Source organism: Dermochelys coriacea, chromosome 15, assembly GCF_009764565.3.
Source record: "Dermochelys coriacea isolate rDerCor1 chromosome 15, rDerCor1.pri.v4, whole genome shotgun sequence".
Lineage (NCBI taxonomy): Eukaryota > Metazoa > Chordata > Testudines > Dermochelyidae > Dermochelys > Dermochelys coriacea.
Window position 1 is genome coordinate 30451498 of NC_050082.1, and position 18155 is coordinate 30469652.

General features: G+C 44.2%; 1 protein-coding gene across 1 annotated transcript in view; it reads left to right on the forward strand.

Annotated features, from left to right (window-relative positions):
• Positions 1-18155, forward strand: part of MYO18B (myosin XVIIIB) — a 212892-nt gene that overhangs the window by 167970 nt on the left and 26767 nt on the right. The window contains exons 39-41 of the mRNA XM_043498239.1: positions 7977-8110; positions 14412-14453; positions 15541-15702. Coding sequence (XP_043354174.1) covers positions 7977-8110; positions 14412-14453; positions 15541-15702 — 338 coding nt within the window. The remainder of the gene's footprint in view (positions 1-7976; positions 8111-14411; positions 14454-15540; positions 15703-18155) is intronic.

An 18155-nucleotide genomic window follows, 5' to 3' on the forward strand; every position in this document is an offset into this window, starting at 1 on the left:
ACCCAGCATCTGTCCTGTGCTTTACTGCAACAATTCTGTCCTCCATACACCTTCAACAAACTCCTTCTCTCTGCTTCCCGTTAGCTCAGCCAGCTCCCGGATCCATCACCCTTTGCAATCCCAGTGGCCTTGCCTGCTTCCTGAGATTCCAGTGGCCCTCTCCAACTAAACTGGTCACCCTTTAGCACCAGATAGGGTGCTGCATGGGACAGTTCTGTCCTGAATGAGAGGATGGACTAGACAGGAGGTGATTGGCCATCTCCCCTTCTAACCCTCTGTGAAACGGGAAACACAGCCAAAGGCAGAAACAGCTAAGCTAATAACAAAACAACTGTCAAGCAGCAGAGCCTTGTTCATCTTTGCCAGGGTGTGGCTGGTCTGTGAGTAGCCATTGGCTGGTTTCAGGAGTGTCTGGGCTCTGTGCGGCTGCATAGTCTGTTGTCTACAGCTTCCTGTCATGGCAGGTGATCATCTTTGCTTTTGTTGAAAAGAGAGAGGGAGAGGGCGTTTTCCATGGCAGGCATGGTGAGCTGATAGAGAAGGGCATGGGAATAACAATCCCACAGCTAGAATCCTTCCAGCCCAGAGCCCCATGAGTTATTTCCTTGTGTCTGATAAGTGTGGTGATAACAATAGAGCAAATGGTCCTTTCAGCTGTGATATTCATTCCATCTGTGCTCCTTGGTGTGACTTGAGGTAAACGAATTGCAATGCAAACCACTGGGGGTCATGCAGGCAGCGGGAGCGGCTGATTAGAGCAACATGCATGCACTCTAAATAGCCCGGGGTTCTCAGAGTCGCCTCTCGGAGTTTTCGAATGGAGAGGGTTGATCAGTCTTCATCAGTCTTGCTTGCAGAACAGTAGGTGATAAGAGTTTCCAGCTTACATCACTCCTGAGACGTGGTTCTCAACCAGGGCTAGGCATACCCCTGGGGTACTCAGAGGTCAGCCAGGGGGTACATCAACTCATCTCAATATTTGCCTTGTTTTACAACAGACCACATAAAACGCCCTAGCGAAGTCAGTACAAACTAAAATTTCATACAGACAATGTCTAATTTACACTGCTCTATAGACTATACACTGAAATGTAAGTATAATATTTATATGCCAGTTGATTTATTTTATAACTATATGGTAAAAATGAGAAAGCAAGCCATTTTTCAGTAGCAGTGTGCTCTGACACTTCTGTATTTTTATGCTGATTTTGTAAGCAAGTAGTTTTTAAGTGAGGTGAAACTTGAGGGGTACACAAGACAAATCAGACTCCTGAAAGGGGTACAGTAGTCTGGAAAGGCTGAGAGCCACTGCTCTGGAGGGCTCTGCCCTGTAAAGTGCTGTGCTGAATTACACTCAAGTCAAATTGTTCTTCAGATTGAGAATAGCACTTCCTACCTGAAAGTGCTACAGCAATGCTTCTCCACCTATTTACTACTGTGGTACCAATACTACCTGTATGGCCCTGAGGATGTCACATGGGCCACAGTTCTGTGCTGATTGGGCTGCAAGCGGCCTGCAGGCCGCAAGTCGAGAACCTCTGTGCTACAGGAACGTCCTGCAGGAGCACTGACGTCTCACACTAGGTATGTGTGCATTGAAATGAAGCGGTTGGGCCTGATGCGAGCAGATGGAGAAAGTGTCAGAGACATTGCCCACCCCTGGGGGTGTATTGGGGTGGAGTAAAGAGCTACAGGTGAGCGTAAGAGGGAGGGAACCAACAGCTCGTTGAGAACAGCTGCCATGAGATTTCCAAAGAAATGAGTGAAGGAGGTGCCTACACTAGGGCTGCCACCCAGAAAGGTAGAACAACAGCACCAGGCTCTGGCATCCTTCAGACTGATGCTTGGTCTGCCAGGCTTTATTTTTAAAGTGAATTCACTGGAGATGGAAGGAGCTGGCCTGGCAGCCTGGGGAAGCAGAGAGGTGATCTATGCCTAGGACAGGTACCGCATGGGCCATGGCAGGGCACACATTTTACCCTGCTTGCTGATGAGCCCTGGAGGCAGTGACTGCCGTCCATGTCCAGTCAGACCTTGGCCTGTCTTCTGGGGGCCATTGTGCATCATCCCAAATCTATCCACACTGGACAGCCTTGCTTGCATCCTCTCTTTCGGCATTGCACCCGATTTCTCACACAGCATGCAGAGCTTTTATGGGCTGACAGGACAGTATAAATATGCTTGAATGGTGAGATATGTAAGAAAGAGACACCCTCATGCATGAGCTAGCCAAGCTTGCTGTGCTCCCACTCTTGGGGCACAGCTAAGGTCACCAGGAAGGGACAGCGTTAAGGTCATGGGGGGAAAACTAAGTGCCATGCTGAGAGCATGGATGGGGTGTTTCAGAAGTAACTGGGTGCCCTGCATAACTTCCCAAGTTGTGGAGAAGAGAGGGCTGTTGTTGAGCTTTGTTGTCTGTTTGGTAAAATGATCCGTATCCCACACTGACCTCCTGCTGGTGGTATTTGTTCTGTCTCACCCTCCTCTCTGACTGAGATGTTACCAGGGGCAGCTTTCTCCCCACCCGTTTCTCTTAGATGCCATGCTGATAGGTTCTGTTAACCCACGGAGCGCTTGCTCCATGGAGAATGCAACAAGAACGAGTCATGCTGAGATGTGTCTGGAGGTGCAGAAAGGCCACAAGCAAAACACAGAATCAAGAATGATGCTGGAGAAAGGAGGATGATGTGGCTGTTTTACATTTCTCCGCTGGTGAGATCCAGCTTTGGGGCCAGCAGATCTGGCCCCAGGAGGAACACCCCTGCTGGCACAGAGGGTCCTAAGTCATCTCCTCTCCCTGCCAGAAGGGTCTGGGGATTTCCTAGTCGGCTACCTGGGAGCTCCTCCTGGCTGCTGCTGCTCATCTCCTTGGCTCTTTCTTCCGTTGTTTCATGACCATGAAGGATTTGTCAGAACAATATAAGTGGGTGCTCGCTGCATTTCTGAACAAACGTGTTTCTAAGTTTCTTTGTGTTTCTGCTCAATAGGAAAGACAGAGCCTCTCTACAGTCCATTCTCAATGAGTATTTTAAAATTAATGGGGGTTAGTGTATTAAAAGGAAAATGCTTCTTGCATTTACATTCAAATTTGAAACATGATGTGTCAAAGGTGTCTTTCTAATTGCTACCTGGAATAATGGTGTTCTGATGTTGGGAACTTTATTGTCAGTTTATGCAAAGAAGATAATTTTTGCATTTGAAATTTAATTATGTTGATATAATTATTTCTTTCCTCGAGAAAATTGTGTGGTACAGATATGCCATGTTTGAATTTAAGTAGAAGGGCAAAATAGGTACAATTGTTGCAGGCACCAATTATGTTGATAGTAGCTGAAATCCCAGGCATATGCTCATTGGGAAGCCGAATATATATGCTATGAATAGCAGTTTTAGGATAGCATCATCCATTTGTGGCTTAAGGAAAGATTGTCCTGCTTGAATCATCTGGAACTTGTTTCCTATAGAATGTACTTAACTCCATTCCTGTGGACTGGAGAGAGAAATTATGCCATAAATGTTGAGCTTTGACTGCTAAACTGGGGCTACTCTCAAATCTGCTCTGCAGACCTCTTATCCATCCAGATCACTTCCATGCTCTGTGCATGGAACTCCCAAGGGTGCAGCTGGAGAACAGAGTGTACACTAGAGACTCACCATGTGCAGTATACAGCATTTGGCTGTGTCTGCTTCTATCATAGCTTGTCTCTAAAAGCAAAGGTCTTGATTCTGGGCAATTGAAGGTAATGGGAGATTTGCTATTGACTTCAGTGAAGGATCAGGCCTTCAATGTATGTACAACATGGGATAAACTAACAACTTATTAACTTGTAGGATGGAAAGCTATGAGTGTTACAATCTCTGAAACCTTCCCCAATCTATCATGTCTTCTTTTACATGGTTTATTTAGAAATTCAACTGTCCCCGTGTAAGGACGTGTGGATCAGCTGGGATAAATAAGACCAAACCTAGACCTTTGCTCAATCCATAAACAGCAGATCTTCTGTTTACGCTTATTTGATTCTGTTCAAGCTGAGCCAATCATTTACTTGACAAATTTCTCCTTTTTTTCTGTTTACAAATTGCCTACTGACTGGTCATGAAATGCTCAAATTCCTTTGTTAATTCTTCAGAAAGTGCTGAATATTCTCAATTCATGCTGAGTGACAGGTTCCATAAATCATGTAGTATTGTTCTGTTCCCACCACACATTTATATAAATGAATGTAAAATTCAGAGGTAACTTTCAGTGAAAGGTGGAGCATTCAGACTTAAAATTCACTTTTCACATGGATTTGCACAAGTGAATTACTTGAAGGTTAATGAAGAGCGAACACAAATTTGCATGAAATTTTTTCGCAGTATTGGAAGAGTTCCAGTGCCTCTAATAATAACAATAACTTGACAGCTCTTGACTGTTAACCCATCTCTTTTAGGGACAACAGTATTGTTAAGCCCTGCTGCCAGCATTCATTAGAAATCTCTGTTTTCCAGCCTACCATTAAATAACCACTCTGGCCAGAAGCTGCGAATAGAATCCCAAGCTCATCGATAGCATTAGCACGGTGGCAGTATAATGTATTAAGTCACCTGCTTAATACCATCCAATGTTAACCCCCACTCCCCACAAAATGATTGGTAACTTTGCATGTCTCTGGTGCCTTCGGCCACTGGCTCTCAGAGCTCTTTACTAACATGAATTCCTCCTCGCACAGCTCCTGCGTGGAAGGTGAATTGTATTGGCCTCTTTGGGTTTCCCCAACAGTAAAAGTCACCTTCCTAAAATCACCCCCAGAGCAAGGTCTGGCAAGGTGCTGAACCCTCCCCTTCCACTGAAGTCTCTGGGAGTGGAGTTCATTCAGCACCTTGTAGGATGAGGTCCAGAGTCCTTTAGAACCTAGCTCTCCAGCCCTGCAATGGAACCATTTGATCATGCAGGCCTAAGATGTCAGAGGAAGGACCAATTTCAACCCCACATAGAGAGCCAGAGCAAGACCTAGGCACCACTTTAGTTCTATCTCACCCACCAGGCAAGATTGTGTCCTGATCCTACACAGCCTTGCAGGGGACCCAAGGGGGCATAGAACCGATCGATTTTGTATGCAGCTCAGTAATGGGGTGGGAGAGAGAAGAGGTTGTGCACCTGATACCCCAGAGGGGAATGAATGGGGTAAGGAGGGGTAGAGCAATGTGTGCCAACCAGCAGAGCCAACCAGCTGCAAGGAGGGAGGTAAGCAGTACTCCAAAAAGGGCTGTCACAACTTACTTCCCCTTCCTAGAGACCGAGCTGAGCACAGGGGAGACTGTGACTTGGGGTGAGTTTTGTCCCACTACTTCTGCAAGGAGCTGCCCCATCCCAGGCTGACCCAAGGTTCAGTCTACCTCTACAGCTCTGAGTGGGACTTACGCAGTCGCCTTGTGCTGGCCTTGGTATATGGATGAATTTCACTGGACGGTCTCACTTCCTTTCTGCGTGCCCCACTAGCATTGCTTTTAATGGGAACTGGGGGGCCAGATCCCTGAGAAGCGGCATTGAAAATTGCAGACTTCAAATTTTATAGACACCCATAACAACATGTGAACACAATGTAAAACAAGCTGATATACACGGCAGCTGCTCAAGGAGAGAGAGCGTCCTCACAATGCAAGCTGCCGAGATTACATTATTTCTTAATATTTCACCTCTATAGAAGACTCCGAGGCCTTTCATTTTCACCAACTTGAGTAAGAAAGCAGCTGAATTCCCAGATAGGGAGAAGCAATTCCATCAGTTGTGTTGAGGGGGGAGTGCAGTCCCCCATCGGTATGTCAGGAAAATAATAGAATGCAGAAAAACCAGAACGCAGCCAGTGAATTACATTTAATTTAGTCGCATCTTCCTGGAGCTGAGGAATTATTTTAATTAGGGCTGTTATCAGTATATCTGAAGGTTTGCTTTTTTAACAATAGGTTGTGTTACTCCTGGTTTTAAATTTACAAATAGCTGATTACAGATGTGGTTGCTTAAGCTCTGCATTTTCTCCCTGTGTGATTTAACACTTCACTGCCTGTGTTTCCAGGCAGGAGTCTTTTGCTTTTTTTCATTTGGCTGATCTCCCATCTCAGATGTGTAGTGTCTGCTACTGTGTGGCCTACAACACCACCGGACCGGAGCAGAAAGCCATGTCCCGGAGCACTTTTCATACCCCGCTGACCTGCATCGGCACGAGGATGAAAAAAATGACCTGCTATATCCTTTCCCACTCTAACTCCTCGGCTGGGGAGTTCCCGGAAGGGAACCAGTCAGACGTCCACTTACATTTCCCCCCTAATAGATGGGGAATAAAAGGCCTGGAAACACTAGATTTGAAAAAGACCTGGGTGGCGTTAAAGTCTCTACAAGTATCGGAGCATTCCCAAAAGCGACTGTGATTATGTGCAGTCCAAACTCAGACATTTCTTTGCATGTTTTATGAACTGAAATGCTTTTCCCCTAAGGGCTGCTCACCCTGTGATACCAAGGCTTTCATTATTTACTCTGACAGGCGGCTGGCTCCTGCACTAAGGCCTGTCACTGCCTGCACTACAAATCATCTCTCACCTTGTCACCACAAAGACGGCAATTTTACAGCTGGCACCTTCAATCAAGTTAAATTTGCAGCTCGCGCAAATTTGTCTCTGTCATGTGATGGTTTAGGAAAGCGGGCTGAAGAATGCCTTTCTAGCTGTGATCTGAAAAGACTCAAAAGCAAATTAAAACTGCAAAGTTAAGACTGCGAGTGGTTAAAGAGTGAAATGCCCCATGTGATGAGCGCCAGCTCACGTGGCCATTATTGCAATTATGATGAGAAAAATCTCAGCTGCAGCTTGTTGCTGATGTTGATGGTGAACAATAGAATCCAGGATTGTGACACTTTTCCACCCCGTGGTTTAAATTGAGCTTCTGATTTTCTTATAAGCTGGCAATGTTTTGGAAAAGAGCTTTGTCTTTAAGCAATTTGTACCATGTTATGTAAGTGGATAAGCAATCCAGAAATACACAAAAAATGTCCCTTTGGCCCCTGCACTCTCAGTAGGTCTGTTCCCAGATTAGTCTTATGAATGAGCTGTTTCCTTCCTCACATCTCGCCTGGATAAAGCACAATTTAACTGAACCTTAAAACCTGAGAGTTAAGAGAGTTATGGTGGAACCAAATCCAATGTGTCAAAGACTGAAAAGATGGGAAAGGCATCCTAGATCATGGAATCTATCCTCTGGCCAGATCAGTGTAACACTGCCATAAAGAGAGCACAAGTACAACTGCCAACTGCACTCAGGAGGTAGAGAGAATCCTGCATTTGTTTAATTTTATTTTGGGGGATAGAAATATGGTCGGTTAATGCAGTTCTAAAGGCTGTTTCAGCAAAACCAGAAAAGAACATGAGGCCAAAACCCAAGTCAAAAGCCATCAGAGGATGTAGCTCTGTTAGCATTCAAAATAAGAGGAAATGTTCAGGAGTTTGGGGGTCTCCTTACAGGATTTGGGGTACACTGTAACCTCTGCCATAACACCGCTGCTCTTGAAGGAAAGAGGAGACAGACTAATGGTTAAAATCACTAGATTCAGCAGATCTGGGTACAGTCCCCAGGTCTTCTATCAACTTCCTGAGTGACCTTGGGGAAGTCACTTCACCTCCCTGTGCCTCAGTTTCCCATCTGCACATCAGATACTAGTACTTCCTTTCTTCCACCCTTTGTCTGGCTTATCTTGTCCATTCAGACGGTAAGCTCTTTGAGGTGGTGACTGTCTCTTATCATGTGTTTGGACCTGACTTAGCACAATGGGGTCTTTATCTTGGTTGGCACCTCTAGGTGCTACTGGAATAATAACAAATACATTCTATAAGAAAATACATAATTTAAGTGAATAGTTTGTTACCCATCTCAGATATTTAGGTCCATGGCTGAATGTCTGCAACTTTCCTGAACAAAACCTAATCTTAATGTATGTTTTTCCTAGGAGAAGCAGGTGGATGAGCTGTCTGCAGTGAGGCAGACCTTGCAAGCTGACCTGGAAACCTCGATCAGACGCATTGCGGATCTGCAGGTCGCCCTTGAAGAGGTGCAGTCCAGTGATGAAAGTGATACAGAAAGGTATCTAGACTAAAACCAAAGAAACAAGACAAAACAAAGAAGGCCAGGTTCATTCCTGGGGGAAGCATTCTACAGTAGTGCAGATACACTAGCGACCACTGGGCCTGGTGTCTCTAACTGTGACGGAAATAGTCTAGTCACAAAAATCATTGGTCCATTTTCTACGTTCATGTAAATCATCCCACTCAGCATAGTTTGTGAGAGCCACCTATTATGCAAAATTTTCCATTAAAAAAAAAAGAGACCATTTATCAATGAAAAAAGACTTCAGGTTCCAAAAATCCCTGTTCAATTTTTCACCAGACGCATGGTTCCCCTCAGGGAGGTGATTCTAATCTCCCTGTGTTGGGTGTCATGTTCTCTGTGTGTGTATATAAATCTCTCCTCTGTTTTTTCCACCAAATGCATCCGATGAAGTGAGCTGTAGCTCACGAAAGCTTATGCTCTAATAAATTTGTTAGTCTCTAAGGTGCCACAAGTACTCCTTTTCTTTTTGCGAATACAGACTAACACGGCTGCTACTCTGAAATAAATATAGCTGTGGGTTGTGTTTTTTCAGAACATGAGGGCCTGCTGCTCCGTGGCTCATGGCTCTTCACCTTGTGCAGTCATTTGAATCAGTGCAAAATAGGGGCTGAATGCTTCCAATGCAGCAGGGCAGTGTTTTAACACAAGTGGAAATGGCTACACAAGGTGCAGGGTAATGGGAAAACCAGGCCCTAATTTTGCATTTGTCTTTCAGCCTTTTCCAAAAGAGCTGGTCGAGTTAGTGGATAACTTCCTTTTACTGTGTCACAACTGAAATGGATTTAGGCCAGGATTGAAGGGCGTTAAACTTAGTTTTAACTATTCAACACTGATATTTTTATCATTATGTGCTTAATTTTTAAAAAAAGAAAAGGAGTACTTGTGGCACCTTAGAGACTAACAAATTTTAATTTAATTTAATTTAATTTTAATTTTTAAAGTTTTCCTCTGTTTGTTAATCAGATATTAAAGCCACTGGGAAAAGTATTTCCAGTCTCGGGTGGGATAATTGTTTTAGTGCCAGTGTCACAAAATGATCTCACTTTTCAGAAAAACGCATGTTCCCAGCAGGAGGCTCAGAATTGCCAGTTGGAACTGAAATCTTTATTCTCCAACACATTTCACATTTCCTTCCTGCAGAGAAGTGCTTGTGACCTTGTGCTTTCAGACTGTTGGGCAAAATGAGTCCAGTGCAAGTCAAATTTATCACCTAAAAACCTTGACAACGAGCCTTTAAAAAGGCTGTCATCAGATAAATTTAAAAATATAATTCTCCTACAAATTAATTTAAATTAAAATTAAAAGGCAAAATAATTCCAGCAGTAAATTTTGTGCTCAACAAAACAAATGACCGAATAATCTCCAAATCAGGAGAATTTTCCCCAAAACCCATGATGCCCTGCTGTTTCTCCAGTGCTAATTGTCTAACTGCTCTTCCCAGATCTGTTTTTGAGAGACCTGTTCTTACTCAGCTAAAGTCTTTCTTTTCCCCATAGCTTTCACAGATACAATCAAATACCTGAAATGCTAGTCTGAAACCTCCCTTCTATTACTCATCTTCAGACAACTCTTAAATATTTGTTCTTTAATGGTAAATCAATCCATTGCCATCTGTCTTTCTAACTGCTTTTTAGTCTCTTTGACTGCTTCGGAGTGTCTCTTTCCCAGACAGCCTCCAGAGAAGGCCATTGCTCCTGCAGCAGCAGATCTAATAGGATGGTCTTCCTGAAAATAAATCTGCTCTGTCTCCTCCCGGCTCTCCTTGCTGTGAATACAGGGCTGCTCTCTCTTTATAAGAGGAATTCTCCTGGAAAACCTCAGTCTTAAAGGGGAACGCACTGGGCTACACCAACCATAGCTGCTAATGTGAGAGAAGGATGTTTCCACAGATCATCTAATTATCAGACTTCTGACAACTAGATGCTCAATAAATTGAAGCTATTGATTTAAAAAACCAGAGAGCCCTATCACGTTTACTTGCCTTCAAAATTGAGGTTGGATGGGGAGAGAGAAGCCGTTTTTGCAGTAGAGCTGGTTGAAAAATTTTGACAAGAAAAAATTTCCATTCAATTGCCATTCGCCATTTCTGGACTCGCTTCATTCTGATGATTGTTGTTCCCTCCTTTCCCTCATTGCTAAGAGGGCATTATGACAAAGAGGGAGAGGGGTTATATATACACACACGCACACACTCCAGTCTTTGAAAAGGTATACTTATTCAATATTATGTAAATATTATATATTTTAAAAGAATGGGGCATGTGTGTATATATACATATATATTGACACCATTCTTTAAAAAGATGCAGTTCTTTCCCCAGTTATTAAACGGGGTAAAACAGGATGAAACCCAAGAGCTCAGAAATGCTCTTTCTAATCAAAACTGATTTCAGATACAATTCATGCTTTACTTCGAGATGAGAAGTACTTCTCAGCAGGGACTCTCCACACTGCTGTGCTGAGGAAAATGGTGTTCTGCCTTTTTACAGTTATTTACCCCTCCTCTACATCCATGGCTTCAGATTTTCTCATTTCCCTGCAGTCTTTAATTTTTAACCAGTGGGTTCTAAAACAAGCCCAACCTGTTACCAAGTTGAATTAGTAAATTCAGTCCTTCTGGGCAGTTCATTGAACGCTACCAGATCTATAACAAGCCAGGCTTATGATGCATTCCAGGGGGCTCAGATTTACAACTGATCAATGCCTGATGATGTGTGTCACCTCTGACTTCAGTGGAGTTAATTCTGATGCACACAGGCGTGAGAAACAGCATCAAGTCACAAACATATTGCATTAAGTAAATCCTAGGAAAACCCATATGTTCTGATGCAGAAGAACTGCAAATAGCATTGTGGCTCACAGCAGACATAACATGTGCTTGTCACATCAGTCCCTTTAGTCACCCTACAGATCTGGGCTATGTGTTTGAGCATGTTACAGGGATACCGGGAGGAAGCACAGGCAGGAAGGTCTGTGAGGGGAGGGCTCCTGCCTCATACTGGGAATGAGGGGCGATCAACAGGTTATCTCAAGTGCTTATATACAAATGCACAAAGCCTTGGAAACAAGCAGGGAGAACTGGAGGTCCTGGTGATGTCAAGGAATTATGACGTGATTGGAATAACAGAGACTTGGTGGGATAACTCACATGACTGGAGTACAGTCATGGATGGTTATAAACTGTTCAGGAAGGACAGGCAGGGCAGAAAAGGTGGGGGAGTAGCACTGTATGTAAGGGAGCAGTATGACTGCTCAGAGCTCCGGTACGAAACTGTGGAAAAACCTGAGTGACTCTGGATTAAGTTTAGAAGTGTGTGCAACAAGAGTGATGTCATGGTGGGAGTCTGCTATAGACCACCGGACCAGGGGGATGAGGTGGATGAGGCTTTCTTCCGGCAACTCACGGAAGCTACTAGATCGCATGCCCTGATTCTCATGGGTGACTTTAATTTTCCTGATATCTGCTGGGAGAGCAATACAGCGGTGCATAGACAATCCAGGAAGTTTTTGGAAAGCGTAGGGGACAATTTCCTGGTGCAAGTGCTAGGGGAGCCAACTAGGGGGAGCGCTTTTCTTGACCTGCTGCTCACAAACCGGGTAGAATTAGTGGGGGAAGCAAAAGTGGATGGGAATCTGGGAGGCAGTGACCATGAGTTGGTTGAGTTCAGGATCCTGACGCAGGGAAGAAAGGTAAGCAGCAGGATACGGACCCTGGACTTCAGGAAAGCAGACTTTGACTCCCTCAGGGAACAGATGGCCAGGATCCCCTGGGGGACTAACATGAAAGGGAAGGGAGTCCAGGACAGCTGGCTGTATTTCAAGGAATCCCTGTTGAGGTTACAGGGACAAACCATCCCGATGAGTCGAAAGAATAGTAAATATGGCAGGCGACCAGCTTGGCTTAATGGTGAAATCCTAGCGGATCTTAAACATAAAAAAGAAGCTTACAAGAAGTGGAAGGTTGGACATATGACCAGGGAAGAGTATAAAATATTGCTCGGGCATGTAGGAAAGATATCAGGAGGGCCAAATCGCACCTGGAGCTGCAGCTAGCAAGAGATGTCAAGAGTAACAAGAAGGGTTTCTTCAGGTATGTTGGCAACAAGAAGAAAGCCAAGGAAAGTGTGGGCCCCTTACTGAATGAGGGAGGCAAGCTAGTGACAGAGGATGTGGAAAAAGCTAATGTACTCAATGCTTTTTTTGCCTCTGTTTTCACTAACAAGGTCAGCTCCCAGACTGCTGTGCTGGGCATCACAAAATGGGGAAGAGATGGCCAGCCCTCTGTAGAGATAGAGGTGGTTAGGGACTATTTAGAAAAGCTGGACGTGCACAAGTCCATGGGGCCGGACGAATTGCATCCGAGAGTGCTGAGGGAATTGGCGGCTGTGATTGCAGAGCCCTTGGCCATTATCTTTGAAAACTCGTGGCGAACGGGGGAAGTCCCGGATGACTGGAAAAAGGCTAATGTAGTGCCCATCTTTAAAAAAGGGAAGAAGGAGGATCCTGGGAACTACAGGCCGGTCAGCCTCACCTCAGTCCCTGGAAAAATCATGGAGCAGGTCCTCAAAGAATCAATCCTGAAGCACTTAGAGGAGAGGAAAGTGATCAGGAACAGTCAGCATGGATTCACCAAGGGAAGGTCATGCCTGACTAATCTAATCGCCTTTTATGATGAGATTACTGGTTCTGTGGATGAAGGGAAAGCAGTGGATGTATTGTTTCTTGACTTTAGCAAAGCTTTTGACACGGTCTCCCACAGCATTCTTGTCAGCAAGTTAAGGAAGTATGGGCTGGATGAATGCACTATAAGGTGGGTAGAAAGCTGGCTAGATTGTCGGGCTCAACGGGTAGTGATCAATGGCTCCATGTCTAGTTGGCAGCCGGTGTCAAGTGGAGTGCCCCAGGGGTCGGTCCTGGGGCCCGTTTTGTTCAATATCTTCATAAATGATCTGGAGGATGGTGTGGATTGCACTCTCAGCAAATTTGCGGATGATACTAAACTGGGAGGAGTGGTAGATACGCTGGAGGGGAGGGATAGGATACAGAAGGACCTAGACAAATTGGAAGATTGGGCCAAAAGAAATCTAATGAGGTTCAATAAGGATAAGTGCAGGGTCCTGCACTTAGGATGGAAGAATCCAATGCACCGCTACAGACTAGGGACCGAATGGCTCGGCAGCAGTTCTGCGGAAAAGGACCTAGGGGTGACAGTGGACGAGAAGCTGGATATGAGTCAGCAGTGTGCCCTTGTTGCCAAGAAGGCCAATGGCATTTTGGGATGTATAAGTAGGGGCATAGCGAGCAGATCGAGGGACGTGATCGTTCCCCTCTATTCGACACTGGTGAGGCCTCATCTGGAGTACTGTGTCCAGTTTTGGGCCCCACACTACAAGAAGGATGTGGATAAATTGGAAAGAGTACAGCGAAGGGCAACAAAAATGATTAGGGGTCTAGAGCACATGACTTATGAGGAGAGGCTGAGGGAGCTGGGATTGTTTAGTCTGCAGAAGAGAAGAATGAGGGGGGATTTGATAGCTGCTTTCAACTACCTGAAAGGGGGTTTCAAAAAGGATGGCTCTAGACTGTTCTCAATGGTAGCAGATGACAGAACGAGGAGTAATGGTCTCAAGTTGCAATGGGGGAGGTTTAGATTGGATATTAGGAAAAACTTTTTCACTAAGAGGGTGGTGAAACACTGGAATGCGTTACCTAGGGAGGTGGTAGAATCTCCTTCCTTAGAGGTTTTTAAGGTCAGGCTTGACAAAGCCCTGGCTAGGATGATTTAACTGGGACTTGGTCCTGCTTTGAGCAGGGGGTTGGACTAGATGACCCTCTGGGGTCCCTTCCAACCCTGATATTCTATGATTCTATGATTCTATGATTTAGCCATTCCACTGGCACAACTTGCATTACCATCCGTAGGCTCTGGACTGGCATACATCACTCTACCAATATACCACCCCCCAGTGTGCACAATGGTGGCCTGTGTGTGTGCGTGCATGTGTGCGCACGCGTGTGTGCATGCACGCATACCCATGTGCCTTTCTTCTCTGGTGTATCTGATTTTTAGGACATATTTTGGACAGAAAGAAAAAGGCCCTGGTAGCTCTGCTCCTCCTTGTAATGACAGCTGGAGGAGAAAGTTGTGTTACAATGAATCTGAAATGTTTTTGATCTCCTCAAACAGAAGCTGATCCTCTGACTTCCACTGTGGTTTAATAAAGACAGCACAATCCATCGCCAAGTGCAATGATCTTTTCTTCCTTCATTACAGTGTCCAGACAGCCCTGGAATCTGCCTGTTTAAGAAGAGATATGTGAGTGAACCCTAGGATTTGCTGGCGGGTTAAAGCTTTTCACCTTTTTTGTGATATTGACTCATAGTTGTCAAAATCTCGTTTGCCAAGGAGATGTCAATACCTGGTGAAAATGTGATTGTGTTCCTATTAGATGTGCTTTGATTAGTTTCAGATGGAATTTCAGATGTATTGCCTTTACATACACTGCAGCTACATTGATCTTCCACATTTTCCCTAGATATTCTGCCTATTAATCCAAGATAGATGGTCTCAATTTTTTTTCTTTGCCAGGTCTGATGTAAGAATATTAAACTGGCTTGTACTTTTAAAGGAAGTGAATCTCTTAAAGGGAATCAACCCATCACCATATCAGGAGTGGACACTAATGATAAATGAACACAGGGACCAAACACTTAACTTAGTATGAAACCATTTTGGAAGGTTTGTGCCCACCTCTGATACAGACCTGGAGGACTGGTTCAAATGTGTTTTACGATGAAAGCCACCATCCCAGAGCTGAAGATCCAGTGAATCAGATGGGGATTGTGTTTGCACACCACCAATCCAGGTTACAGAGCATTTCACCAGCATAAGGAGAAACAGCCAACTGAAGGGGCAATTGCATGAAAATCAGGTTGCATGGAAAAGTTTGTTTCATGTGCACTGAAAGCAGACTCTGAGCCAATCTGTGCTGATGTTGTGAAAGACCAGAACGGATTCTGTCCTCTAAAGGTGTTTAAAAAAAAAAAAAAAAAAAAAGATTACGGATGAAGGGACCAATACAGATCAAACAAAAGCCACCCCAAATTACCACCCTAATAGAACCCATCTAGGTTTTAGTTATCTTTCCCCCTCTTCATTTTTCATGTGCATGGTTTGGTTTAACCTGGGTCTGGAGTACAAATTTTACAACACAGTGAGAGAGGCTGGCCATGTGGTTCTTTCCAGTCAAGGGAACCTGCGAAGAGAGGTGAGATAGCCCAGTCAGGATAAGGTTTTCAAATACCCCATTTGCCAGCTTACCTCAGATTTCTTTGCTGTCTTTGGGGAACGAGGGCATGCCAGAGTGAATGCAAAGTAAAATGGTGGTGTGTTCTTCTTACAGGGACAATCAGTCTAGCTTAGGCTCCACTCTAAGTCTGGAGCCAGAAGAAAGCGTCAAATCCTGGATGGGGTCTTCAGTGGGCTGGTCATCACCTTCAGGTCCCAGTGTGGCTGGAAGTCTCTCAAGGCAATCCCTAGACAGCCACAGCACCCCAAGCCTGAGGTAAGAGCTGTCCAGAACTTTCTTAGACTAAAAAAACATCTGTGGTAATGGATGGTATGTGCTGCAGGTCGAGTTGTGAGAAACAGAGAGCTCACACCAAACATATCCTCTGTAGAAACTTTAAACAGTAAATGTCAAGTGCAACTCACAGCAGGATGTATAGGGCACAGGAGCCAAGAAAACATAGCCTTCCTAGGGCCTTCAGGAGCTGCAGAAACCAGCTTGGAATCAGTTACTTTTTAAAAAGCCATCCAGGTTTCTGATTTTGTGTGCTTTTAAACTTGGCAGATTGCAACAAGACAGCAAGGCGCTATTAAGCTAATGGTATTTTAAAGGTACAGTATTTCCTGTGTAAAGCTGCATTTCTGCATCTTTCCCTCTTAGAATTACAAAAGAGGCAGGTACAAAGCCAAACCATGTCACCAGCCAACATCAACTCTTCCACACCAGTACCCTTCACTTGACCAGACCTCCAAAGCAATGACATTTAGTTGTGAGATAGGTTACTATCTGATGACTATTTCTGATGATCGTTCATTGCCCTTTTAAATATAAGGGATTACATTCAGCTGGGTAAGAATTACTGACTGGTGAACATTAAAAATCTTTGGACTTTGTGTTAGGATCAATATCCAGAACTTTGAGTCACAAGAAGTTTGGGAAAACTTAAGAAAAGTATTCAGAGTTCCCTGTTTCATGCAGTCTTAGTCACATCTTTATCTTTAGTACTCCCTTCATTACTGCCGTATCATGTTAGGACAGTGGCTCTCAGCCTTTCCAGACTGCTGTACCCTTTCAGGAGTCAGATTTGTCTTGTGTACCCCCAAGTTTCACATCACTTAAAAACTACTTGCTTATAAAATCAGACATAAAAATACAAAAGTGTCACCGCACAGTATTACTGAAAAATTTAATTTTTACCATATAATTATAAAATAAATCGATTAGAATATAAATATTGTACTTACATTTCAGTGTATAGTCTATAGAGCAGGATAAACAAGTCATTGTCTGTAGGAAATTTTAGTTTGTACTGACTTCACTAGTGCTTTTTATGTAGCCTGTTGTAAAACTAGGTAAATATCTAGATGAGTTGGTGTGCTCCGGGAAGACCTCTGAGAGCCACTGTGTTAGGAACTACTCCATGAATTCTCTAAATGTATGCTCCTATTGCAATTGGTAGCTGCCTTAGCACTATTAGCAATGGAAATGTTATGCGGAGCAACAGAAAATGGTGATGTTAAAGAGAGACAGTAGCATTTACTGAATGAATTGGAAGACCATGAACTAACATGAGAGGATTTCACATTACTTGTATTGGACACTGTAATACTCACACCTAGATGGTCTCAAATATATTTACAGTAACTCTATGGCTACTCTCCTTCAAGGAAGTAATGGAATCACGGGGTGAAATCCTGGTCTCATTGAGGTTAATGGGACTTTTGCCATTGACTTCAGTGGGGTCAGGATTTCACGCATAGCACCTGTGTTCAGAAGCTTGGTGCAGGTGGAGATTGTGGCACGAAGGAAATGTGTGTGAATCATTGGATGGACAGGCCATTTTTGATCAGATCACCAAGCACGTCACAATACTACTGATCAATTCCACAAAAGGGAAAATAGGAATTGTGGCCTACAGCACACACAACAAACTACATTTTTTAATTTAGACTTCTTCCACGGTGCATTTCACCTCGAACCTGAGCACTTCACCAGCGTGCCAGGGAGGGAAATATTATTGTCTCTGTTTTACAGATGAGGAACTGGGGCAGAGAGTCTAAGTGATTTACCCAGTTCTCCTGAATCCCAGTCTACTCCTATAACCATAAGATCTTTCTTCTACTCTTGAAGAAGTTCAGTGGCTGTTTGACAGCCCTTGCAATGTAGGGCATGCTTATTCCAAGCCCTTTCATTTTGGATACTTGGTCAGATTTACAGCGGAATGAAGTCGGCAATGGAAACCATATCTGGCAGCTGCCACTGAAATTTCTTTTTGTTTGACAGGACAAGTTAGGCTACATGGACATCTCTCAGTGTCACAGACCATGTATGCTTTGCTGGATGCTAATGAGGGGGGGCTTTGCCAAGCTCAGACTACTGCTGTACCTTCTGTCAATGCAAAATATCTGTCAAGTGTGTACAGACGGAATGGGCCCCATAGGAAAATATAGGAAGGAAAACCCAAATCAAAAGTGCCACTCTGTTCTCAGTGTGGATTGTTAGGTCTGGACTGGAGTGTGGTGCAGACACCAAATAGAATACATGGGATGAACCAGCTGTCTAAAAAGACAAATGTTATCTGTAGCTGGAAGGTAAATCCATGTCACAGACAGGCTTAACATTGCAGCAAGCAATGCAGCTCCAGAAGTTGTATCCATAATAGTGTCCCAGCGCTTGTGATAAACAAATGAACAAGACAGGCTTTGAGCAAGAACCATGGAAATGTCTAC